Consider the following 27,632-nt stretch of genomic DNA (forward strand, 5'->3'; position numbering starts at 1 on the left):
TGGACCCTTTTCATGTTGCGTTTGCCAAGTGAAAGATAACTAAATGGTAAATGGCACACAGAAAGAAAATTCTGAAAACTTAAGTACCTTACACTTATTTAAAATATATATTTACATATATGTTATTTATTTCCACTGAAAATTGCCCCGTACAATGTTGAAAAATGGTTCCAGTCATTTCGTTTTCTAAGTCTTTGATTTTGGTTTTAGACTTTTCAGAAATCAGAAACCAGATTATAATATAAAAATATATATTCATATATATTTAGGAATAGAATTAAGGACCCAAATTGATATGGAAAACCTTAAGCTGATATTTCTGCTAACTTCTTTCAGTGCGGTAAGAATCACATCCTGGGAATCGAAACAAAGTCTTTATTCAGAGTGCTCCTACCAGCAAATTGCAGCAATAAAATTGAAGAAATGTCCAATGGGACTGTGAAAAGCGGATGGGCAAGTGGAAATGGAAATGGCAGGAGGACGAGGACAGGGATGATGACGAGGAGGAACCCACTGTCCCTCTGTTTGCTCCAGTCAACTTTCATTCGCAGCCGCCCGTTGATTACAGAGCCCCATTTCAGTCAAGCGCCCCCATATTTTCCGCATTTCCACTCCCCGCAGAAATTCGAAGTCAAGCGGAATAACAACAGCAACATCAACACTTGCCGCAGGATTTTGGGGGACTGGGGTAAAAATGTGGGTGGACCAACTGGTCCTCTTGTTTTCGATGATGATGACTGCAGATGCGATAATGATGTAGCCCCTTCATTATTCGCAGGCAAAAGTGTCGCCGAGTCCATAATGAGCACCAGAAATTCGCGTGGCGTGATAAGTGACAAGCGGTGGGGAAGTAGGGAAGGGTCATTATCCAAAAAGGGGGGAGGCAGTGCATCCAAAGCTCACGCGGAGCAGTGGGATCATATGGCGAAACATCCGCCATTTCTCAACCTCTGTCAGAAACACTAAAGTTCAAGTGAACTCGGAATGAAAATGGCAAATAAGCGAAAATAAGTTCTATTTTCAAAAGGAAATCTCAATCAAAACAAGAAAATGGTATAATATGGTATCGATACAACACGATAAAGTGAACACAAGTATTTAAAGCTAATGTCGGGACTTTAAATTTCTGCCGACGCTAACCTTTTGATTGCCAAACTTTGTGTCCTCACAGGAAATCTGGTTATTTTGGGAATATGCCCGAGCCAGCTATTTTTGTTAATCGACCCACGACCCCTGCAAATCCCGTTTCAAATTTTCCATAAACTTGGGACTCTAAGTCATCCCAGGCTCCTTTCATCGGAGTCACCTGAGCAGGTTGTAAGCAGACTAAGCAATCAAAGGACACTGGACGACAAAAGAAACGACCTGCTCCTGCTGGTCATCGTACATGGGACACTGGACGTGGGACATCGGCCATCCCATCAACACAACTAATCCCCGGCATTCACCGAATGATGGACACATCTGATGGATACCCCATCCCCAACACTCCGCACTTCATTTCCTCGGCAATCCCAGCCGCTCTGTTGTTTCACTTTTTCATGTCTGATTACGGCTCAAGGCGTACACTGAGAGAATAGCTCGCCGCCAGGCAGTTAATTAATGTTATAATAAGGGCATAATTACTTGTCCTAATTATAATGTTGCTGAATATATCTTATGTAATATTTTTGGACTCAACTGAGCTCTGTAATTTCCAGTTCAAATTAATTGAATTTCTTGTGAGGAAGAGTGGAGCAATAAGTGCTTTTGCATTGGCACATTCCATTTCGAAGCGTTTCAGTAACCACTACGCCGATTTGCTCGATGTGCTTTTGGCTTGGACAGATACCAGAGATCCCCATCCGATGCTGTCCTCCTCGGCAAGGACTCTGTTTATCCCCGACAAAGAGGACGACACACTGCCTGCTGATTGCAGCCGTTGCCATTGAAAGATGCTGCGGCGCTTAGAACTCGGAGCTCCGGCCTCAGTGTTTATCTTCCGAGCGATTCCAGCTGCCAGCTCTTGGAGAGCTAAGCAAACAGGCTGTGGGGCAAAGGGTTGTGTCGTTTAAATAGCATCTTGACCGCCCAATGAATCATTCATCTGCCCGCCGAATCCAATTATTGCGCATACGCCCTGCTGTACGGACTGAAAACTTAAAGCTGGCGAGCAACGAAGGCAGGCCCACTAGTCACATATTTAGGTGAAAAAAATGGTTTCGATGTGTAAAACTGAACCGGAATCTGGCAATGATTTATTATTCGAGCAACGTAATTGCACATGGATAATGGCCAACAAATGGGCAAATTATTGCCTTTCATGGGCAATTGTCGGGCAGAAGTGCATGTGAGTCTCTAATTATCGAGTTCACACGTCTGCAGCGGTTGTTTAGTTATATATTGCCTGCAGAATTGAGGGCTTCATAGTCTTCAAGTCACTACAGCAAGTTCGTAAGGTAAATTTTTAAATTTGTGCATATTTAAAATATGTCATGATTTAAGCCATGAACTTAACTGTATGCAATTCCAAGACGACTCGCATATTTATGAAAATGAAGCTATTTCAACAAGTACTTTTCAAAAAAATAGCGACATGAATTATTGGCTTATTGCATTCATGGGAATTTTTTTTATGTTCTTTTAAATATTTCATATTTTGATAATAATTGTTAGAGGCCACATCATAATGGGCTATATATTTGCTAATATCATTTGTAATTGCTACTCTGCTCGCCAAACATTATTAATATGGTGATAAATATTAACACCAGCTCAGAACCTGCACAGTAGGGGTAAAAAATTTGTGATTCTATATCAACTATGCAAGCCATGAGTTGTAACTCAAATATTGATAATAAAGGTATGTGATTTGTTTATTTAAAAGAAATGCATATGATAACAATATGATAGTTTATGGCAAGGGTATAGTTTTGCGTAGATCAACGCATTTTAGGTTCACTCAGTTTTCATGCACATTATATATTATGTGGGCTTATTTAATTTAGCCAAAAAATAGCACAGCACCGCAGTTATTTTGGCTTGCACATGAGCTGCAACTATGTGAGTGTCAAAGGGTGTAAAAGCAAAGCAAATAAAGTGGGCGGAGTGGGCGGAGTGGGCGGAGATCAATAACATGTAATAGCACGTAACAAAGTGTGCGCTCGTCACGCGCGCAACGTAAAATCAGGCAAAAAAATAAAGCGAAAAAAACAATAAATCGATTCGCCTTCAAAATGCGGGAGGAAAAAATAAAAATATAAAGGACGAGGACGTGGAGGAAACATGGAAGGGGGTTTTCGGTCCTCGACTGCCACGCCAATAAAGCCAGAAATCACGCTGGGTGCATGCAAATCCTAAAAAGATTGCCGTGGAAAAATTCATTTCTCTTTTTTGGCCACGAGCAGAGACAAACAAAGGGAAACAAGTTAACTAAGACACGGAAGAGCCGGCGGGAAAATCTCCTGAAAATCTGGGTGTGGGCGACGATAAATTCATATAAATCGCGTTAATTTAACCGCAAGTTCAGTTTAAACAACTCAAATGGCTGGAAAAGCTGCTCCCCTGCTTTTCCGGCTGGACCCGCGCACCTAAGCTTGATAAAATGTCGCCGCAAAGCTCAAGACAAATAACATCCAGCCACCCAGCCAGCCAGGCAGCCAACTCCCCCAGAGTTTTCCTCCAGGAGTGCGGAAAAGAACGATTGGAATCTGGAGAAATTACGTTCTGAAATGTTTGCCACAATTTGTTGTGCTCCATAATGAGTTGCTTTGTATGCAAGGACAGACCTCCATCGTCTGAGCTCCAAATGGATGGAGCTCTGGTTGGCGCTTGGGCGGCCAAGAGGCCGTTTAAAGTTATCCGCTCGGCTTCGCATTTTAGCGCTTTTTGCCTCAATAATCCGGTCAAGTGTCGGCGGCCGGCGATTTTAATTGTTTGCAATTATTTTCACCGATTAATTGCACTTAATTGGGCCAACAGTAATTGCCCGCTAATGCTAGGCGATCATTCATAGATTTGCAACGCTTTCAAATGTTCACACCTCGGCAGTCAGTTGACTGCACTTCTGTAATTTGATGCCTTTAAGTTACATACCTATTAATATATATAACTTAATTTATTTATAAAAAGTGTGCGTTTTTTCTTTAAATAAAGAAAATTAAAGCTTTTTATAATGATGTGGTTACACTCATGCCCCAAATTATTTTTCACAAAAAGGGAATTATTTATCATTGGTGGGAGGCGCGTGGCATTGAAGCTAGACTTTTGGGGGCCAAACGGGCAATCAAGGCCGAAAGTCCCGACTTGGCCTCAACTTTCCTTTGATGGCTCATTTGAAGCTGCGAGTGCCAAGGGATTATTGTGTCCTTGCTCATTTAAGTTTGCCTTTAAAAGTTTTGCTCCATTCGCTGCTAAAAAAGTTGAATATAAACTTTGCTAAGGCTTCGCTGGCGCCGTCTTTTTTCCTCATTATAAACGATTCTCGTAGGTTAAAGGGTATATTAGGTTGGTTGGAAAGTACGTAACAGCTTAAAGCTCGATGGGAAACATACGTATATTCTGGATCAGGATAAGCCGAGCTGATCGAAACCTGAACTTCTGTCTGTCCGTGATCATAGAAAAAAAGTATCCCTCTAATATGCCAGCAACAAATAAGCATAAAATCGTATTAAAAGACACTTCCTTAAAGTTTTTCTCTGAAAGAAGTTATGAGATTTGAGTTATCATCACATTTATTTTAAAGTTAAGAGCACTGAATGCAGCCACCGCTAGGTGGACCCAGTGTGCAATCTCGGAAAAGTCTCCATTTCCCTCGTACTTCGTACTTCTTTTAGTTGAGTAACAGGTATCTGTAAATCGAGTAGCTTGAGTATGGTGTTTTTTCTTTTTGTTTCTTATATTGCTTTTAAAGGTGCGACCCAACAACCCTGGGAAAAAAGGGGTGGAAAAGAAGTCCCCCGGCGACATAAACGTTAATTGTTGTTGGTCATGACATAAGAGCCACCATAAGAATGGCCAACACAGCCAAATGACATTGCCAGCAAAACACAATTCTCGCTATGCATAAAGTGGGTTGGAGGGGTAGCAGCTCAGGCAGGCTTTTGCTAATGAACTAGCAAGGATATGCGGCGAATTGAACGTCAGCTGAAATCAAGTAGAGTGAAAAGGATTGGGCCACGTTTCTGCAGAAGGCCTAATCAAAGCGACAACTGAAATCCGCAACAAAACACAATCACACACTCCAAAAATACCCATATATACATACATGGTTATATATGTATAAACAACAAGGTCAAATAGTAGGAAAGCCGACCGAAATATTTACGGCTGACTGAACTGCTCCTTTCAGTGGGCCGGAAATCGCAACCGACTCGAATTTAAAATCCAATCAAGGAAAAGTAATGCCCACTTTACTGAACTCAAAACTCAGAACTTGCTTACATTATTTATCAAACGAATCGATTTTTAATTTACTTTTACGAATTGTGCCTTCACAAACCTTCTTTAATTTATTTATTCTGCAGTTTGTTTCCAGAATGTTTTAAAGTTTTTGCATTTCCACCACATGTTCAGTGGCTTGAAACAATTTGTATGGCTGTTTTGTATTATTATTATTCAGCTAAATATTTCAAAAGCCATCATAAAAAGAAATGACATCTGCTATAAAAGGACCCGCACATGTTAGCTCCTCATGAGTTGACAGTATCGAAATGACATCCCAAAATAAGTAGCACATATCATTTTAGAACCGAAAAAAGCGGACCCAGTGAGGCAAAAACTGAAATCAAACCGATTCAATGACAAAAGTAAACAAATGAAAAGCCAATGGAAGCCTTACATGAAAACCCATTAATCTTGGCTCTGACGCAATTCGCACACAGGTGAAAAGCAGGTGAGGAGCAGGTGAGGAGGGGACAGATTAGCCACATTGTTGTGCAATGGCCAATCAAAAGGCGACCAGGAACACATGAGATGATAGCGTCAGTTTGCTCCAAGTCCCTGTTCACCTGTGGCTTTTCCTTTCTGCTCGCGATATTTAATGCGATTTAATGTACGTATATGTAGGAGAGTCACTGTCATGGTTTTTAACATCTTCTTTGAATGACAAAACATTTATTTCTTTAGGTATTGCCATTCCTATCATAAAAACCCAATTGTTGCAGCGTCATTTCAAATGAATGAGCAAGTTTTAAAAATGCTTTACGATAAGGCAGGCACAAAAAAAATGATTATTGAGTCGAGATTAGAAATTATCAGGCATCTGTGCTGACTCGAAGTATAATTGCGAAATATTCCCAACGGAAATTTGGCGAAAACTCATAATTTTGAACTGCTATATCAACATATTAAACGTGCTGCTTTTAACGAATATAATTCGATTTAAGCATTAAGCTTATAGTGGAATTTATGCAGTAGATCCCAATATAATCAGCGTTAATACATCATGCATTGGATGAAAACAACAACAGCAACTGGCATCATTTGTATTACTTAGTTGTAAGGACACCCCTCCACATCCTGCAACGTTTTTCAGCTCCTGAAATTATTTGTTTTTTGCCTTTCCACTGGAGGACGAGCTCGACTGACAAAACACTCCCATGTCGATGGGTGGAGCGAATGAAATTTAAAACCGAGACGCCTTTTTAATGCATGTGTACTGCGCACGTCTTCCTTAGTGGAATTAAATTAATGACAAACAATTCCTCATTGTCTTTTCGCTGGTGCGTACTTAGCACGCGCCGGAAATGTATCCATATCCGCTTGAAATTTTTCCATTGTTTTCTTGCTGCACACAGAAAGTCGTTGTAGCGGCGATAAAGAGCGCCTAATGCACTCGAAAACGAGATCCCATGAATATTTCAAATACGACGTTTTTTTTTTAAAGATATGATTGCATATTTAAGAACAATAGTTTTCAATCGACATTTACACTTTTCAGGCATTACTGTGCATAATTGTTCTGCATAAAAAAATGTAACACGTTTATTACATCGAATAACCCTTACTTGTGGAAATAAGCCGTGTATTCACATTTTCTTTAGGAAGATGAAGAGGAGTGAAAGGCCTTTTTTAAAGTGTAGAAGCCGTAGAAAAGGGTGGCAATGTGGAAACAACAAGGCCTGGAACCAACAACAAATCGCCCTTAAGTGGCGGCAGTGAAGCTCCGCTAACTGCGAACGGCGAACTGTCGAAGGACCGCCATTAGGCCCAACACTTGGCCAGGACATGGGATCGCACATTAGCAGTCGTAAAACTTATGGCCAGGGCCAGTGCTAACTATTAGCCATCATTGACAGCTGTGTCCATGGTCATCGTGTCCTGCGAAATATCTTTAATTTGCCGTTGGCTTTGTCCACTCACAACCAATGGGAAAGTTAAGAATAATCTATAAAAAATGTTACGCATATTTGGATTGCTGCCACAAATTTTATAAAACAGTAGGGCAAAAGTAAAAAGTTGCTAAATGTGCTTATGGGCTTTATTCTCCGAGTTCCAACTTCTGATTGTGCTTACCCAATCGCTTCTAAATTCTTTTAAAATATTATCGCATTCCCAATAATATATGTATGTAAAGCTTTTCAAACACATTGTCTGTAAAAAAGTAAAAAAAAAAAGAAATAAAGCTATACAAATTATTCGTAGAGCCTCAATATAGTTTGGTTATCCACGCAGAACGTTTCCAGCTCTCGAATGGAGTTTAAATTGTTAGGTATATTTCTCGTTTTGAGCTTGTTAAAATTCGAATCGGTTTATACAGACTTTAATGAAACTGAAGAGAAATCAGTGATAATCAGTTATAACAATTTTAACGTTGATGACGATCTGTGGCACTTCATTCGGATTTGTTGCCCTCGGAAGAATATGTTGGCCAATGGCGGTTGTAGTTTTAAGGAGCGGCTCTTCCGAACAAAACTTTATTTAAACATAACACTCGAGGACAATTCGACAGAGGCCCTATATTTCATCAATCAAACCCTGCTTACAAGCCCGTTTTGGGATATCGATGAAATGATCGGCCTGAGCAGAGATGAGTACACTTTGTACAAGGTACAGATCTAGATCTATCCTATATTTTCTTGCCTATAAGACGGAACAGATAGGCATAATTCCGATCAATTTCAGAACGGAACCATATATATTCACTCCGATCAGAGGCTCAAGAGCAAAGAAGAATACTGCTTTTATCCCCATCAGATTTACTCGGACTTCCCAGAAACCATATGGATTATCTTACACGAGTGGTCACTTATAGCGATACCAGGAGCTAAACAACGTACGACCATGTCTACAAAGAAAACTTTCCGTATAACTTTTAACTCTCAGAGTTTTCTTTAGTCACATCAGTTTCGCTAGTATGCTATATCTTCACAATAGGCATTTATCTTTTCGTAAAAGAACTACGAAATGTCTTTGGAATGTGCCTAATGAGTTTCATATTCTGCATATGTCTAGCCTACATAATCTGGCTTATAAATGCATTAAAATTGTTGGGTGACTTTTGCTCACTGGCAGGTTAGTGGTTAAAAGATTCTAATTTTGGAAAAGCATAATACGAAAATAAAGGGAAAATGATACTGATCTTATGTTTCGTAGGTTATATGTGGTACTTCCTTGACGTTGCCGCTTTTTTTTGGCTCTCCATAACCAGCTATTGTTTATGGAAGAATATCACAGCGGTCGATCGCCAAGAATATCGCCATCAGTTCCTGTATTACAATATCTTGGTCTGGAGTATATCTGCCATCCCAGTCGGAATCATCTTTCTGATAAATCAGCGTTGGGAAGAGGATCTTCAGAAATGGAACTGGTTGCCCTTAGTTGGCTTCAGCAGATGCTTTGTGGAGGGTATGTATCTATGGCAGAAGTCATTAGTAGATAAGTATTGACTTATCACACCTTTCAACACCAATTCACAGTTTATAAGTGGTCTTCATGGGCTTTTTATCGGGGACCCTTTACGATCCTTACTGCGATTAATATTTTTATGTTTCTTCTGACTATCAAAGACATAAAAAAAACAAAAAGACAAATCAATAAGTTATCAAATCGACCAAATGGGACACCAACTTGCCTTACTATCGATTTTCAAAAGTATGTTAACAATAACCTCGAAGCTTATGATCCGTTAATATAATTACTGCATCTTTCATTCAAGGAACCTAGTCTATCTGCGTATCTTCGCCATTATGGGCGGAACTTGGACACTGTTCTTTATTTCGTTGATAGAATTGAATACCAAATTTTGGAATATTTTCGTTTTACTAATCCATTGGTTCCATTGTGGTTTTGGGATCGTTATATGTGTGCTGCTTATTTTTAAGGCCAGCACCTATCGCCTGCTCACTAACAAGTAAGATCTCCTCAAATTCTTATACCCGTTACTCGTAGAGTAAAAGAGTGTACAAGATTCGTTGAAAAGTACACAACAGACAGAAGGAAGCGTTTCCGACCATATAATATCTATATTATTGATCAGGATCAATAGGCGAATCGAACTGGTCATGTCCGTATGAACGCCTCGACCTCAGGAACTACAAAAGCTAAAATGTTGAGATTAAGAATGCAGCTTTCAGATACATAGCTGCGTCTTTGTTTGTTTCCAAATGTTGCCACGCGCACTCTGCCGCCCACAAACCGCACAAAACTGCCACGCTCACACTTTTAAAAAATGTGATATTTTTCCTTTTTTTTATATATTTTGTAAATTTCTATAAGTTACCAAGAATAAGTTTACCGGTATTTCTACCGTCATGCCCAAACTTTTGAAAAATTTTTATTATTTTTAATTTTTTATTTTTTTTTTCGCAAGTTTTACCGATATTCCAGAAAATTATGAAATTTCTCGTTCGCACTTCCACTAGCTGAGTAACGGGTATCTGATAGTCGGGGAACTCGACTATAGCATTCTATCTTGTATTTTCATTAATAATATAAGTTTATTACAATCAGAATTCGTCGTGAGAACTTTTGACCACAGCCCGATGCACAAATCATATTTGATTAATAAGGAACTAATAAAATTCAACATTGTCTATTAATAATTTAATTATACCCTATTTTTATTTAAATTATAATTGATTTTCTACTGTTAAATAAATTAAATGTGGCGCCAAAATCCATAACCAGTTTAAGTTGCTACAATAAGGGCTTTGGTTCGTTTAGAGAAGACTTTGTGATTGATTTACTTACTTTTTTACACTAGCTTTCTAATAAGAAGGATTATTGCATTCTTAATTAAAAAGTAAACTAACTGGTCATATGTGCAACAGTATCACAACAAGTTCACAACTGTTTCTCTGGGCTTCATTTTTCATGTTCCAACTTTTGCTTGTCCGTATCCCAATCGCTTCTAAATTATTTTGGAATATTATCGCATTCCCAGTTATGAATATGTACAACCTTTCAAACATATTATTATTCCAATTTCCATATGTACCAATATCATGTCCTTAGGGAACACGGTCATCAAAACGAGTTCTCTGTTCGGCAGATTGAATTAGAAATAATGCTATGCGAATTATAAAAGTTATTCGGAGTTTGGTTATCCACGCAGAACGTTTCCAGCTCTCAAATGGAGCTTAAATTGTTAGGTATATTTCTTGTTTTAAGCTTGTTAAAATTCGGAGCGGTTCATACAGACTCCAATGAATCTGTAGAGAAATCAGTGATAATCAGTGATAACAATTTTAACGTTGATGACGATCTGTGGCACTTCATTCGGATTTGTTGCCCTCGGAAGAATATGTTGGCCAATGGCGGTTGTAGTTTTAAGGAGCGGCTCTTCCGAACAAAACTTTATTTAAACATAACACTCGAGGACAATTCGACAGAGGCCCTATATTTCATCAATCAAACCCTGCTTACAAGCCCGTTTTGGGATATCGATGAAATGATCGGCCTGAGCAGAGATGAGTACACGTTGTACAAGGTACAGATCTAGATCTATCCTACATTTTCCTAGGCAGGAATATAGATAAGACAGAACAGAATAATTCCGATCAATTTCAGAACGGAACCATATATATTCACTCCGATCAGAGTCTCAAGAGCAGAGTAGAATACTGCTTTTATCCCCATCAGATTTACTCGGACTTCCCAGAAACCATATGGATTATCTTACACAAGTGGACATCAATAGTGATACCAGGAGCCTATGAGCGTAAGGCCATGTGTATAAGGAAAACTTTCCGTATAACCTTTAACTCTCAGAGTTTTCTTCAGTCACAGCAGTTTCGCTTATATGCTATATCTTCATAATCGGCATTTATCTGTTCGTAAAAGAACTACGAAATGTCTTTGGAATGTGCCTGGTTAGTTGCATATTCTGCATATTTCTCACCTACCTGATCTGGCTTATAGATGAATTAAGATTCGTGGATGAATTTTGCTCACTGGCAGGTTAGTGCATTAATATTTTTTAATATAGGAGAAGCATCAAAAGTTAAGGGAAATTGAGGCTGAATTTATGTTCCGCAGGTTATATCGCGTACTTCTTTAGTAATTCCGCTTTTGCTTGGATGTCAGTAATCAGCTATTGTTTATGGAAGAAAATCACAGCGGTCGATCGCCAAGAATATCGCCATCAGTTCCTGTATTACAATATTTTGGTCTGGAGTATATCTGCCATCCCAGTCGGAATCATCTTTCTGATGAATCAACGTTGGGAAGAGGATCTCCAGAAATGGAACTGGTTGCCCTTAATTGGCTTCAGCAGATGCTTTTTGGAGGGTACGTCTCTATGGCAGAAGACATTTCAAAGTATTAACCTATCACTCCTTTCAACTCCAATTCACAGGTTATAAGTGGTCCTCCTGGGTTTATTATCTAGGGCCCTCTACGACTATTTGTGCCTTTAATGTTATTATGTTCATTCTGACTGTCAAACACATTATAAAAACAAAAAGAGAAATCAATAAGTTAGCAAGTCGACCAAATGGGACCCCAACTTGCCTTACTATCGATTTTCAAAAGTAAGTTAACAATAACCTTGAAGCTTATGATCCGTTAATATAATTACTGCATCTTTCATCCAAGGAACCTAGTATATCTGCGGATCTTCGCCATAATGGGTGGATCTTGGATACTGTTCCTCTTTTCGATGGTAGAACTGAATACCGACTTTTGGAATATTTTCGTTTTCCTAATCCGTTTATTCCATTGTGGTTTTGGGATCGTTATATGTGTGCTACTTCTTTTGAAGCGCAGCACCTACCGCCTGCTCATTAATAAGTAAGTTCTCCTCAAATTCAAATTTTTTCTTTAATAATATGAGTATATTACAATCAGAATTCGTGGAGAGAACTTAAACCGACAGCCCGATACACAAATGATGTTTGATATATTAGGAACTCGACATTAGATGGTAATTATAGGTTGGCATTAGTTTATATTATCAGTAAACTGTATACACTCACATCTGCACCATGTACACTGTCAAAAGAATTGGAATATATCTATATATATAAAATATAATTATAATTATTGTAAGTAATATAATTTAAATTAAACGACATAAGAGGTATATTAACAATCGTTGATAACGTGGTTAACCGAAGGCATTGCTTAAACAAAATACATATGTATTTTATCTCTTAGCAGATATGCGCTAAATGTTATAACAAAAATAGCCCTACAAAACAGTTTTATTTAACTAAAGTTTTTTTGTTTGCATAACACTGGCTTTCTAATTAAAGGGACCTGGATAAGGCTTTAAGCTGTTTGTACCCGAATGGGTTTTTTATTAAATCGTATGGTACTCTCACATTTTATGTCTCTGGTGAACAGCTGGACGCTTTTCTCGCCGGTTACATGTGCTCCCACAACGAAAAGCAATTGAAAGCAATTTACTTTTACCATTTCCCAGAAAAAAATTACCAAAAAATATCGAGAACCACGGCACATTGTCATTTATTTCGGGTAATGATAAATGCGAATTTCTTTCTTCGCTTTCGTTTGCATTGAACTGGAAATGTATTTTGACAGGCGAGCGAATATATAAATTGCCGGCAAAATTTATTTGGAGAAGGCCAAAGTCGACTTACCTGGCCATGTTATGTCCTTGAAAGCTTTCTACTACTGTTTGTCCTTCGTTGCGGTCGCAATTTCAAGTGAAATCAACATGCAGGATGACGATGGTGCTGCTCCTTCGGCTCCAGCTCCTTTTAATCCTGCTTCCTAGTCTGCTGCCGACTTTGTCCCAATATCCAGACGAAAGGCAGCCACTTAGATCGTTTGTCCCTGTCTTTTGGACCTGTTCCTCTCCCTTTCTCAGCCTCAGATGGTTGATTGAGTTTGAGATTTATGCCTTAAGTGCTGCTGGGGGATTTGTTATCTTGTCCTTTTCGGCCTGGCCTATACGCATATCGTTTGTTTGCCTTGCTCTCCTTTCTGTGGCTCTGATTCCGCTGAAAATGGTAGAGCAGGAACAGTTTTATAGTGATGATGATGCTGATGCAGATGATGATGATGATGGTGCTCTGCGGCTTCCTTTTTGCTTTCAATTTACATAAGCAGCAGCATCATTAATATTGCAAATGTGTGTGTGCATGCACGGCTAAAAATAATGATGTAGTACCAAAATCTTTGTACGAAATTGCAATTAAAATGATAAATTTTGTAATAATGTTTATACATAGACGAATATTTTATCATGCTTCTTTTTCTCTACCTACTATTTCCTGGCTTTAAGTTGGATAAATAAGTTAAATATCCATATGCTTGCTGATGATCACTTATCCACTCTTATTCATATTAAATAATATCTCCCCCATTTAATGAATTAATCTTATTTTTTCTGTGTCCATGCGTGCCTGTTATTGTTTCCTTTTGAGTTCGCTTTGAGCGCTTCTGTAATTTCATTTCCATCCCTAACAAATTTAGCTCGTTGCCGACATTTATCATACGCCCTGTGTGCCATGCGTTCTTTCCACCATAAATCACTCACTTCTGCACGGCTCCCTGTGCCCTTGGGACTGCGATTCTCCAAATAAAAATGACCAAATGCAATTATAATACGCCATCCAAACAACTTTTAATGCCAACTGACAGCTGCCCAAAGTCTGTTCATCGAAATCGTTGTGTGTTGTTTTATGTTTATGGCCGAATGTTATGGATTGCGCCTTGATTGATTGTTTAGGCCGGATTGTCCAGCTTAAAGAAGCTGGTTTGGGAAAAATCGAATTTTTAGAAAGCTAGAATCGCTAGAAAACTAGAAAAACAATTTTTTTTTACATTGCATTATTGTTTGTCCACATGTTTCCACCCTTTGGAATGTTTGAAACTTAAATCAATGTTCCATATAAACAGAAGATGTACTATAGAAAGCCCAAAAACACGCCCATTACCAGAACTCTTTTATGGCCGCCCCGCCCCCTTTCTGTGTCCCTGGAGAAAGGGCTCGATTAGGGGGCGGTGGGAGGGGGCGTGTACTATCAGCTGTTTCCCATTATGACTTCAGCGGAAATACACAAGCAAGTGGAAAACAGTCGAGGAAAAGCGGAAGCAAAAAAAGCCGCCAGTGGCAATGGAAACACAGTAACACACTGAGACACAAGGAAAACTCGCTTACACACGCAAGGCGATAAAAATAAAGCGAGAGGCAAAAATTGGAACTAAATGCGTATACGTAATGTGTTAGAACCCACACACAAAAAAATGGGAGCTACAGAGTGATAAAACAATGGCGACGTTGACGACGGTGTTGGCACTTCTCAACAAACCAAAAATAAAGGCCAACAGCAGGATGAAGCTTTAAACAGTTTTCTTTGGAAAATTTCCTATAAACTCAAGTTCAAAGAGAAGTAAAAAAAGGCCTATTTTTGTATGCAGAAATCACGACGATTCCGTTTTAGTTGCGAATAACTATTTCCCTGCCTCTTTGTAGTTCACTCGATAAGGTTGAGCAAATAATGGCAGCAAAAAGCAGAATCGAAAGGAAAAACAACTTTTCGTGCAAATGCTGTGGTGAAAATCGAAAACCCAGAAAACCGAGAAAAGCGAAAAGCGAAAAGCGAGAAACAAAAATGCTATAACCACACAAACTCACTCATACAGACACATAAAGCTACTTAAGCCCGGACACATCGCACACATTCAAGCGAATCAATGGGGAACCTCCCTAACAGCTGCCATGGCAAACGTGCGACAGGGACGGGCGATGGGGGCGACAGAGACGGGCAGAAACAAACAGTGGGACACGGAGCTTGTCACTTTATTTGGCTCGATTTCAATGCACTGCCGACTTGGGCATATTAGTATGCAAAACTGATAATCAATAGGCGACGACTCAATGCCCGACGCTCAGTAGAGATTATGGCGCAATTTGCATACGGGCATGTGCCAGTCGAAGATGTCGCCACCCGTATCCCTTAGCCAGGGAAATCCCGTCCCGAAACTCGTCCCCTTGATTCCCTCCAACGAAGGACTCGGTGTCGTTTAATTGAGCCGGACCATTGCAATTGGCCCAACTGACAGCGCGATTTTTTGCCCTTAATTTAAGTGGGGGATAATGACTCTAAAAAGCTTTCACTGATTGGAATGTCCATGAATTGCATGGATCAAACATTTGAAAGTGCAAGAAAGTAGCGAAACGCATTCTTTGTAAATCTGAAACCAATGCTAATTGTCGAACCAGCAAATTGCGTTTCTTAATTACTTATCTTATAAAACTTGAAAGATGAACTTTCATCGATCAGTTAAACTCGTCATCAATGTAGCAATACATTTATTTTGAATAAATATTATAGGTATATTTTAGGTAAATTCTTTTAACGTTCTTCCCCAAACATTTATTCATCGACATCTGGACGAGAACTTTTGTACCAATTGCTTTCCTAATATTTATGAAAGGAGAGCTGCAAATACCATAAATATGAAATGCTATACCTTTCATTGGTTCCTTACGACCTCTACGCTGAAAATTTTCAATAACTCTCCGGGGATTTTATGGTCGCAATTTGCAATTTATCATCAATTTGATGTGCAAAGGGTCGTACATAAAAGTGGCCCAAATGGTGAATGTAACAAAGGGCAATAAAGGCGTATATGGCTGCACCGGGCGGCTGACTATCCCCCAACCAGATCCATAAGCGTAAAGCTTGATTTTCCATTGATTTCTGGTCAGAAGTTCGCTCCTATCACCTGAAATCCTGAGTCAAATGCACCTGCTGCTCCTACACGAGGAGAAATATCCCACTAATTGATTTCATTCTCAAAAGTTGCTGCTAAGCAGGAAAGTTGAATTAGTGTGGCAGAGCTTGAAAGTACTTAACTTTATTGATTGATTTATTGATTGTCCTCATAATTAAATTGATTTCATAAATACAGTGTGCTAAAGTTATTGAGCATTTGACTGTAGAAGCAGAAGGGATTGGTACTACAATTTTCTTCAAGTGTTCCTGAGTTAACTCTTCAGCAGAATAGCAAAAACTATAGCATACTTATGGGCCGCTTTGAGAGTTGGCGTAAGACGCTTAATAACTGTGAGTAGTGCCCAGCAGAGGCATGGCTGTGCTGTGCAAGGACATGGGCGGCGAATTGAGGGTACTCCGTCCGATGTATGTACGTGCCAATGGCCGTAGTCGCAGTAATAAACACACGCACAGCCCAGTTAACACAGAAATATGCCCCAAGTGTCAGGGCGGGCAAAACATGCGATGATGAGTGGGGAAAGCGGTGGGAAATGTGAGGGAAGGCCCAAGGAAATGGGAAATGGATTTTCAGTGGCCTTTGTAATTGTTGTTTTTTGTATTATTCTTGTTTTTCATTGTTTTTTATTTGTTTTTTTTGTATAATTACTGCGATAGAGCTGGTTTTTCTGTGTGTGGTGTATTGCTGTGCTGTGGTAAGCACACATAACGGTAATTTAATTAACATACATAAACACTCACACCGGCACACATAAGGAGAATGTGGCACACAAAGAAAGGTGTAAGGTATTTGGAAGGGGGTTTACTTTTATGGGCACTTACGTATTGGTTTCACAAACTTTTCGACCCTTTGTAATCGATATTTAAATGGGGGCTTAACGCGACTTTAATTTAGATATTTCAACTTTCGAAAAGCACTTGACAACTTAAATTATTTGCAATAATTTGAATTCTTGATTTGATCAACAAGCGCACACAAATTTAGGCTATACTCTTTATGCATTTAGAATTTTGTATATTTTTTTACGATTTAACTATTTATCTCTGGAGGTGTGTTTACAGGTTTCCTTTTTTTTTTTTTGATTTTATTGTGTCGGCTTTTGGCTGCTTCGCCGCCGGATGTTGCACGTTTTGCCAGCACTTCCGCTTCCTGTTTTGCGAACGAACCAACCGTCGAGAAACGCGTTCCGCAAGCGAATAAACAAACGGACTTCCACCGCACTTTTTGTCGCACTTCCACGGCCAGTGTTGCCGTGCTGCAAGTCCTGCGCAGTGCGAAATCGAGAGAGTTAGGCCAAGGAGAGAGCTACTTGCTCTCTCCCGCTCTCTGCTACGTGCAACCTGCTGACGGAACATCTGTGTTTTTGTTATTATGCTTTTGCCACGACAACAGCAACAGCAACAACTGCAGCCATTCAATTGCAATTGTGGCAACTGAACATCCAGGTATGTCAATTGCACTCACTCGTGTGTCGGGGTCACCGAAATAAATGCCGACTAATTGATGGCACACAAACGATTTACGGACTCATTTTGATTGATTAATGCGAACCGTACATATGCAAGTCCTGTAATTAATTTGGTTTGACATTCATTCCGAAAGGGAACGAAGCAAAGAAATCAGAAATGTAACGAAATGCTATTGCCTATTGCCTAAGAAAGTAGTAATCATCAGAAATATGAACTATGTGTAAAACAAAGAAGTAAAATTTATAGATAATCTGTTTTTCCAACATTATAGAGCTTAACAAACATTTTTCTTTTCGATATCATATTACATTAAAATGACAATTAACATTTACACATTAATAATAGACAGTTTGAAGAAACCCGTTTTTCGAGGCACAAATGTCTGGCTAGGACAGCTCAAGTACAGTGCCTTTTTTGCAGGACGATTTGCACACAAGTGCAGGATTTTGTGCCTCGTCGACGGTGCTGCTTAATGTCAAGGTTTTTGGCTGCTGTTGCAAGTGCAGCAGGAAAAACAGAAACGAGAACGGCACGTGGCCTGCCCCCCAAACGAAAAGGGGCCAGAAAGAGGGTCGATTATGCCATTACCAGGGCAATCCTGCTCCCCTGGATCCCCCAACCCCCGAACCCCCTGCCTGTGCCGCGCATGAATGAGCAAAAATGCCGCGACAGACCCGATTCGAAAGCCAATGTCAAGTGCACGCGGCACAAGGATATGCAGGCAGAATACGAGGCACATTACAAGCACCATTGTACCCCGCAGTCAGTTTCCCCTCCCCCTGCCCTAAGCAGCTACAGTGAAGCTCCTAATAATTGAACTTAAGCTTTCATTAATATTGGCAATCTTTTATGCGCACTGGTGTATGAGTACTCGTTTATGCTAACAGCAGTCAATAGGTAAATGTGTTTATTTAGAGCAAGGACACAATGTCCTTAACCTAAATAGTTAGTACACATAATTCAGAATTCCATATGTGGCGTAGACAAGCGCCACTGTACCTCCACAGGGAGCATTAGAACGGTCGGTGTGGCGACCTCCAAATTGGATGGCACACTCACCTAAATGGGAGGGTATCTATATTTTATGTGCCATCGATTGCAGTCAATTGCCCCTTGTTCGCAGTCCGTCCTTATACCCGAAAAATGTCTCATGCACTGTGTCCTGGCAACAAATTATTGTCCTTATTGCACACACCAGGCCAATTTCTCATGAGCACCAATTAGTGACTAAATGCTCAATATTTGCCAATATCAAACATCAGGTGCTTGAGCAATTAGCTCGTTAATTAAGAAAATAAACACAGTTCAGACAAGCGATTCTAAGGCTAGGTGAGATTATTCAGCCTATTATTAGATTACCACTTATTGTAGATGGAAGAACATTAAACAATGTGATCGAATTAGTACGCAAATTCTTTACAGCTTTTGCTAAAACCAAACTGGCATGGCACATCAGTTGTTTAATAAGAGTACTTCTCAATAAGTCGTATTAACTACGTAATACAAAAAAAATGCCAGCACAAAATCTAGCATAAGATAAAAACTATTCTCATTTGATATTTATTCAATGTTTTGTATTATTTCATGTAAGTTTTGAACTTATTTATAATAGATAACCTATTGTGAATAAAATACAATTGTTTTGTTTTTTTTTTTCTGAGTGACTTTCAGCTGCAGAGGATTGGCTGCTTGGCATAACTTGTTTGTTACTTCTTAAAATTTCTTCAAAAACTCTGCATAACTTAAGACTAAACTCATAATTCCGGCTAGTTTCGAGAACGAATTTCCAAGGACTAAAATAAATTACATGTGGTCTACTAAAACTAGGATCTACACCTAAGGAAGATGTCAGACCAGTCCGTTTACGACCAGGTCTTGGGAACACTGAACGGCCCGAATCGCTGGTGACTATCAACGCCCCGAACAGCAAAGTAATACCTCTGGTTCTCCTGGAACTGATTTAGAGTTACGGCCATAGGCAGCAACATAGCGTTGACATCGCCCACATGCCGCCAGCTATCCGTGCTGGGCTCGTGAATCGTCTCCTGGTATGCATAGATCTGGTACGTAACGCACTCTGCGAACCGCGGGCTCGTATCCTCCAGCGTCCAGGATATAACGATGCCAGTGTCAAGGAGACTTATCCGGATAACTGGTCGCGATGGAGGCACTTTCCAGGATGGATTAAAGGTCTGGGCGGGAGACGTTGGCAATGGCGCGGGATGTGAATATCTTAAACGGGAGGCTGCTGGCGGGGTATTCTCCGAGCGTATCTGCATAGTTACGTTTGAGCCCAAGGAACTTCGCTGACCTTTCGGTAAGTTTGACAATTAGTACGCTGAATATTTAAGATGTAATCATTTTCCAGCTTACCTCCTCCATTATTCTGAACTAACTGTCGCGCATTAACGCGACCCAATTGCATTGGAGAAGCTCGCACCACATTTCCACCTCCGCGTCCTCCTCTTGCCGCTGCTGCAGCCTGAGCATTCCGCTTAACCGCCGCATTGGATGCCTGACGCAAGCGAGCGTTAGCCTCGATTTGAGCCTGGGCAGCCCTTGCCGCCGCCGCAGCCGCTGCATCATCCTCATCTGTGAGGTCAATGACTGCCTTCTCCTTGGGCTTGGCCGGCGCCAAGCTGGGCTGCTGCTGCTGTCCATAGCTGCCAGATCCCGACCCACTGCCGCTAGATGACATGGGAACTGAGACCGTGGCCCCCGAAAGAGGTGACTGCTGGGCGCGCACTTTCGTCGTGCACTTTGGCACGTGCTTGGCGGGACTCGGTCCTGGGGTGGTGGAACCGGGACCAGGTCGAGGTCTGCAATGTGAAACAATTGTAAGTTAGTAATATGAATATGTCAAGTTTCTGTTGGCGAAGAATATGTATTTATACGGACGGACAAATATACGGACGGACAAATGCATGGACGTACAAAGGGACGGACGAACATAAAAAAACGGATTCGAATACTATTTCGGTTGATTACCCTAACGAGTACTTTTCAAAAACAATTTTTTCGACACTTGAATGCTAAAAAACTAGGCTGTTTTCTGAATCTTTTTACCTAATTGAGTTTGTAACGATTTCTAGTGCACAAGTGTGGAATTCGCTTTTAATCTAAGAGGACGACCAGGATTATACTCACGGTTGGAACTGTTGCTGCGGCTGTTGCGGTTGTTGCTGCTGTTTCTGCGCTAAGTAAGCGGATGTTGAGTTCCGGCCACGCATGACGGCTTTGTTTGTCGCATTAGCCGCCGTGGAAGGTGCGGAGCCAGTGGTTCCGGTGTGCTTGGATGCGTGCATTGTCCTCTGGGCTACAGGCGGTGAGGACTGCAGACGGTGAGCGTTGGCCTGATTGTTGACCTGTGGCACCTGTGGCGGTATGTTACCAGGTACCGGTCGCTGGGGCGTGACCTTCTGCAGGCAGCCCCGGCGCACAGGTTGCGTAACACTAGCCGCGGTCAAGGATTGCGATGACCGTGCTGGCTGCTGTGGAGGATTGGAGTTCTGAGAGGCACTGGTGCCCGGACCCGTGGCGGATGAGGATGTGGATGGTCCAAAGGCAGGCGGAGGAGGTGGTCTTGGTCGCATTGTCGATCGCAAAGGGCTGGTGCTGGCCTTGGGTGGCGTTCCACTGGGCGGCGCCAACACACTGCCAGCAGCATGAGATGGCTCCGGAACGGCGACCGCGGGCTTTATGGCCTTGAACGGAATGCCCACCTGAAGACCAACAGCTCGCGTTATCCGCACAGGAGCAGTGAAATGGGAGTTTTTAGCCTCCAAGTCTTTAAGCACCCGCTTGTGCACCGTCTCCAAATCCAGGAATTGCTTCGACACTTCGGCAATCTTGCGGCGATAATTGGCGAGAGTGCTCTCGCATTTGTCCAGCTGCATACGGATTTCTGCGAAATCACTTTTAATCAACATCGCCTCGACAACTTTTTGCAGCACCAGCTCCTCCAGGTCGTCACGGGTCATTGTGTCGAAATTCCGTCTGAAGGTCCTAAAGAATTCCAGGCGCAGGGGCTTAACATCCTGTTTAATTTCGGGAACAGGTCTAAGGTCGAATTCGGGTTTCTTTTCGACTTCTTGTTTGGGGGATTCTTCTTTTTTAGTCTTCACATCGTCTTCCTGACCATCCATATCAATTTGTAGCGTGCCTTCATGGGAGCTGTTTGAGTCAGAGTCATCAGTCTTAACTTTCTTATTAGGTATCTCCTCCTGAGGGCTGTCCAGATCATCATGGCTCCGCTTGGTTACATCCTTTACAACATCCTCTGCTCCGCTGAGTTTTGAGGATGCTTCTTGTTCCGTCTGCGCTTCGGGTTCTATTTTTTCATCGGTACTGAGACGCAGACGTTTTGGAGCCGACTGTTCCGTGTACTCGGCAGGACGCAGTAGATTACTGGAATTACTGTTCCCATCCTCTGTGGCAGTTGGCTTCACCGTATCATGGGTCTTCAGTTTCTCAAACTGATCGCAAGCATTGTCGGAATTGTCTATTTGCAGGTCTTTAGCTTCAGCTGATTCTGTAGCGGACTCATTGGAAACACCTTTTAAAGCTGTTTCCTTTTGGCAAGTCTGAACTTCCTTCTCCGGTATCTTAGCCTGGGGTGTTTCATCCTCATCCTCGGAGACAAGAACAACTTCGTCATCCTTAGCTAGTGGTTTCTCAGAATATTCATTCGTTGACTTTGCTGAAGTTTCCACTTTTTCGGTCTTCTCGAGGGGTTCAAAGAAAATGACTTCGTCATCGGACTCCGTTTCTTTGGTCTCCTCTTCAACAGCCGTCGTTTTCTTGCTTTCCAAATCCTTTATATTGTCATCAGTTGAAATTTCGCATTCTCCATTTATAGTGGGTTTATCGTTTTCTGATATAACCGCAGGTTTATCGTCTGCAGCCTTTTTTTCTTCGATCTCTACCACATCCTTGTCCGCTTCTATAAGCATACCATCTATGGTTGTGTCATTCATTGCCTGGGTTTGAGTTTGAGCCTCAACATCAATTTGGTCCTCCTTTTTGGGATCTTCTGTTTCTTCTTCTTCGACCTCCACGGGTTCTGGCTTTTCTGTTTCCTTTACACCTTTCACCTTTTGGGTTGTGTTTGGATCTTCCTTTCCCTTGGTGTCTCCTTCCGACTCTTCTATTATTTCGATCTCCAAATCTTCATTTTCCTTCGCCTTTTCCGCATTTGTTGTTCCTTTGGGCTTTTCAGGCTCTTCTCTTTCGTTGTGCTCTTTGATTCTTTGTAAGGATTCTTTGGACTCATCCGGTTTATCGACATCCATTGACTCTTCGCTGTGGATTAGAATAGACTCTTTCGACTGTTCGGTTACCGTTGGTTCCTCGTCTTCTACTAACGTGGACTCCGTGGGTTCGTTACCTTCTGTTAACTTTTCTTTCTCTTCACCCGCTTCGACTTGCTCATCTTCGGCCGCATTCACGGACTTTCCTGAGATATTCTTTTCTAAATTCAATGAATCTTTCGCAGAAACTTTCGCATGGGTAACTTCCTCAGTCCCTTCTGTTTCAGCTACAGTTTCCCCGAGCTCTGTTGGCGTTTCGCATTCCTGACATTCGCCCGACGAATCTAAATCTATAACCTCCTGGTTGGGGTTTTCACATTCACCGACCTTATATACTTTCTCATCCTTATTTGTATCTTCATCAGATGAAATCTCTTCTAGATCATTGGCAGGTGATTTATCTTCCGTGTTTAGTTCTTTGCTTGACTTGATCTTCTTGGAGTCCTGAGAGGCGAAGGCATCAAACTCATCGGAACTGGAAATGGTCTCTAAAGCATCCATAAACACATCATCTGTTGATGTGTTTTTCCGGTTCTTTTCAATGCTTTTCGCAGTATGTGCTGTGACTTCATCTTCATCATCTTCCTTTGACTTTAATTTTTCATCTATTAATGCTTCTTTACTCTCTCCTTCTGGCTCAGCCAAATCATCGGTATTCTGTGTGGATTCGATGGCTGGAGCGTGTTCTTTAGTTTCGTCTACTTTCTCCTCAGTCTTTAACTCAGAATCCGCATCGACGCACTCTTCTGCTTCTAGAGAACTAGGCACCTCTTCTCCTTCTTCTTGTTCTGGTTTTTCTCTTTGCTCTGTACGATTTTCGTCCGTATCAGCAGCTGTTCCCAACTTCGTCGACACAGAGTCGCATTCCTCGTCTATATCGAGGGACTCAAGATCGTCGGAATTCTTAGGACTGCAAGCCACAATAGAGCTTATCTTGTCAAGGAGCGCGTCCAGATCACTGCCTGGATTACGTTCTCGTTCCGATATCTTTTTCGTTTTGTCAATAGCCTTGACGCTATCGGAGGTATCGACGTCATTGATGAGCTCACAAAGATTCTCTTCATCGACAGACGTTAGACTGGATTTGTTGACAATTGCTGTAATTCAGATATCGATATACCCCAATCGGATTTATACAAATTATAAAGTCGTTCTTACCAGGGGTGGACAGGGGTTCTGAGGATAGGGTTCGCATCAAAGCCTCCTCTGTAGAGAGTTCCTTAAGTTCCATGTTCTGGCTTACTTCCATCATTTTCAATGTTTTTTGTTTCCACCGATTTATTCAGACGTCATTGAATTGCTAAAAGAAAGTAAAACAATATTATAGTATGCGACAACTTACAACTTGAACACTCTGGGAATGGTAGTCCTGTTACAATGACGGACTACCCCCAAATCCCTATTTTTTTAAATATAGTTTTAGTCTGGTTTTTGAGCTTCATAAGCATAAAAACACATTTAAAGGAATGCTCCTTAAAAAACGTCTGGAAATAGCTTTTAAAAGAAAGCTCTATAAAAGCTTAGTTCTCAGTATTCGCCAACAAAAATGCTAATGTAATAACTTGAGAATTATACCTTTAATCGAGCTGAAGCCAGCGATATTTCATTCGGACTTCGACAAACTTCTTCACCCGCTTTCTCGAATTAATTTTTAAGCCTTTTCTACCTCTAATATATGCGATTTTTGATATACTGTAGTATTATCTTTGTCGATGTTCCATAGTGAGCTGATCCGAAAAGTCCAAATCCAGGAACATCATAATTCAAGACCAACAACTTTTTTCTTTTTTTTTCGGATTCGATTCTGTGTGTATCTACCTACAGTCTAACTGTGTTGTTGTTTTTGTTGTTGGTTGTCTTAAGTGTTCGTCGCTTTCCGAACACAACAATAACTACACGATTGTAGCGAAAAGACAAAGCAAAGCGTCGATAAATATTCGTGCAAAGGCGAAAAAGTGCGTGACGAAAGATGCGAATAAGGGGAGAAAGGGCAAATTAACTGCTACCTATTAATCTATGCTCAAAACAAGTCATAAAGTGAGATGCATATAATAGTTTCCACTATAAAAAGTGAGGTTATGTTGAGTTTATTGGGTTTTTAAGCGATAGCGTTACGGCAAATGTAATGGTTATATGATGAATGTAATGGAGTGACTTACAAGTTTAAACGTCCTGATACCCTGTTTACGATTTATTTTGATTTAGCTACACTCGAAGAAATCGAAATGAGTTCAACATCTCGCCGCGTTTAGTGCAAAAATGAACGAGGTGAACGCCAAACCAGCTGACGTCGAACGAAAAAGAGAGCGAGAGAGCAAACAGCTGAGAGCGGTAAACGCAGCAGGGGCGTACGGGTAAGCAAGAGGGAGATAGTTGGCAGGAGGGCGTGTTTTGGGATGATATGATAAGATTCGATAATATAATTCTACCCGGAGCTTAAGGAATCCACATTCACATCTTAAACTTTGCCTTTCGCGAAAAATATGCAAAGCTATAGCCGTCAATGTTACAGTGCTCTATGGCAAGTTGGCAGTCTGTTTTGGTATGGTAGTGCCTCAATAAAATTATAAAAATAAATGCAACTGGGTGGGCGTAGGGGGTATAGAAACCGAAACTAAATGAGAAGGGATCTTCGTTAAATCAAAAAACATTGATAACAACGAGAAAAGCAAAGCATTTAATAATAACGCAAATAGAACGCGTTTTGTTGGTCGCGAGCGGCAGGGTAAGATGAGGGAATGGGCAGTTAGAGCGGGACGACTGTATGGTTACAACTTAACGGGGGAACATAATTTAAGAAAAGAACAAACATTATGGAATATCCAATTTTCATAGTACAACAACAAACAAGAGTTAGTAATTAGATTATTTATAGGGGAAGGCGGAAAACAAAAAGCATTAGCGAAGGCTGGAAATCAAAAAAGTAATAGATTACCATACCCTGACGGAAAAAACTTTCCAAACTTTCAAAACTTAGAACTTAGGGTCCGGTCCGTCCGTCCTTCTGGTCTTTCCAAGACGAACTTAGGACCTTGCCAGGATACCGGTTTTGTAGAAAGTTGCGGAGTGAGCGGGACGGACAGAGAGAGCGGCCGGAGAGTAATTGCGAGAGAGAGAGCAAGAGGCCAAATAAATATATATGCACGTGGCTATATATATTTGCCAGTATGTAGGAATTGAATAAAGTTCGCGTAGCCCCGAACACAGCACGACAAAGATACAGCAGCATGGCGAAATCAACAACTACAACACGGGGCAAACACAAATGGAGGCGTAAAGTCGTTATATTTGCGGGTCAAATGCTAAAACCGGCTATACTAACTCTATTTAAGGAGTTGGTCCTACGAGCTACAAATGTACACAGTGCAGTTGGATCGCCCAACTTCGACTTGTTCCGATACTTTTATCAAGATTTCATACTTATGGTCCATTGAAACCGTTGCACATGCACATGTAAAGAACAAATATGTTAAAGGGTCGTATTTTTGTAATCAAAAGTATCTATGGACCAATTTATCCTCCTTAAAGTTCGGACTTGTATTTAAGCCCGTATCGGGCTCTATGTCTATTATAGCTGTCCCGCTCTGGCACCCGCACACACACCAGCTTAGTTCGTTGTAGCAACGGCAAATCGGTGTGAATGTGTATGTATATCAGAATTTGTATGTGTGCGATTTTGCAGCGCATTTACATTCTTTTTAGGTTACGTATCGATTTTGATGCAGAGTGAGGTTAGGTCGAAAAACATCCTAGTTTTTGCATGTTTTACGAAACCAAGGACATTTTTGAAATCACCGCAGCGACCTCTGTAGGATTCTGATATCAGAATTCCAAGAAAGAAAAAACCCCGAAAAACCTAAAACGAGCCAGCAGAAAGCAAAAGCAAAACGGGGCAGCGTTTTTATTCACCTATTGTACAATTTTATGTTTTCAGGGTTGCCAGGTGTGCATTATGTTTGTCTTAAATGTAATATAAAATGTGTCAAGCTGCAGTTAGTGCAAATCAAATGGCATTAATTGAATAATTGCGACCTTGCAGCCGGGCAGGGTTGCCACCGCCAGGTCTTTTATTGTTCTATTGATATGGCATTCATTCAGTTTGTCCCGCTGATATCGCAGTCGTCTAGTCTATATTATAGCATCGTAATGAATCCAGAAATATATCCGATTTCGCCCGATTTGTGAATCGCGGCTACTTGACAACCCTGAAAACACAAATGTCTTCAAAGAGACTCGAACCATATCTGACGTATGGTACCCGTACCCAGCCTTAATTAAAAAAAAAAATTTCAAAAACCCTAAAACGAATCGGAACACCAAGGGAAACATTCGTCTGGACCACCTTATCATAGTGTATTCTAGGTCTATTATAAAAATAACATAGAATGCATAAAATAAACTGCACTTACCTTCCAACTACTCGATAAACTCGTTTATTAACTGATGTGGTCGCGAAAAATATTTGAATATGACATGTGGGTTATCGACAACTATCAAATGTCAATGATTTGAATGAATTTAACAGCTCTTTTGTGATTTGTTTACAATTGACAGGCAATTCTGCTTCCGTTGCCCTTAAACGATGAAGTATGAAACACAGACTAAAAACGAACAACAACAAAAGGTGCCGAAAAGAACCAGTCTATGCACAACTGGTTCCGAAGAGCAGCGCCCAGATTGCAAACAAGTTCAATAGAGATTTGCGCGTGATTCCAGATGCCGGGCA

The 27,632-nt window shown here is 40.9% G+C and overlaps 4 protein-coding genes across 6 annotated transcripts in view; 2 read left to right on the top strand and 2 right to left on the bottom strand.

Moving 5' to 3' along the window:
* The window catches only part of LOC6547554, a 60,708-nt gene extending 43,365 nt beyond the window's left edge, over positions 1–17,343 (bottom strand). The window contains exons 1-2 of the mRNA XM_026980386.1: positions 16,950–17,343; positions 13,023–13,385 (exon numbers count right to left, since the gene is read on the bottom strand). The gene's annotated coding sequence lies outside the window, so the exon portion shown is untranslated. The remainder of the gene's footprint in view (positions 1–13,022; positions 13,386–16,949) is intronic.
* On the top strand, positions 7,636–9,335 carry LOC26526998 (probable G-protein coupled receptor Mth-like 12). The gene is made up of 6 exons (XM_015157408.2): positions 7,636–8,028; positions 8,104–8,254; positions 8,317–8,493; positions 8,575–8,826; positions 8,898–9,105; positions 9,137–9,335. The coding sequence occupies exons 1-6, from the start codon at positions 7,672–7,674 to the stop codon at positions 9,333–9,335; spliced, it is 1,344 nt and encodes a 447-aa protein (XP_015012894.1). The 5' UTR covers positions 7,636–7,671.
* Positions 10,553–12,214, top strand: LOC6547553 (probable G-protein coupled receptor Mth-like 7). Its single transcript, XM_001976138.3, is given in 6 exon segments — positions 10,553–10,909; positions 10,990–11,140; positions 11,203–11,379; positions 11,458–11,709; positions 11,777–11,984; positions 12,016–12,214. Coding segments are annotated over 6 exon segments (1,344 nt in total).
* A 1,891-nt stretch (positions 17,344–19,234) lies between the features above and the next one.
* On the bottom strand, positions 19,235–27,584 carry LOC6547552 (activating transcription factor 7-interacting protein 1). 3 transcript variants are annotated; one of them, XM_001976137.3, is made up of 5 exons: positions 27,316–27,584; positions 24,065–24,206; positions 20,745–24,003; positions 19,971–20,416; positions 19,235–19,908 (listed from the first exon to the last, which is right to left on the bottom strand). In XM_001976137.3, the coding sequence occupies exons 2-5, from the start codon at positions 24,156–24,158 to the stop codon at positions 19,460–19,462; spliced, it is 4,248 nt and encodes a 1,415-aa protein (XP_001976173.1). In that variant the 5' UTR covers positions 24,159–24,206; positions 27,316–27,584; the 3' UTR covers positions 19,235–19,459. The 3 variants fall into 3 exon arrangements, with proteins under 3 accessions (XP_001976173.1, XP_026836096.1, XP_026836095.1); XM_026980295.1 differs by lacking the exon at positions 27,316–27,584 and adding an exon at positions 25,847–25,933; XM_026980294.1 differs by lacking the exon at positions 27,316–27,584 and adding an exon at positions 25,066–25,216.
* Positions 27,585–27,632: the final 48 nt, after the last annotated feature.

This window comes from Drosophila erecta, unplaced genomic scaffold, assembly GCF_003286155.1.
Source record: "Drosophila erecta strain 14021-0224.00,06,07 unplaced genomic scaffold, DereRS2 tig00000092-arrow-pilon, whole genome shotgun sequence".
Taxonomy (NCBI): domain Eukaryota; kingdom Metazoa; phylum Arthropoda; class Insecta; order Diptera; family Drosophilidae; genus Drosophila; species Drosophila erecta.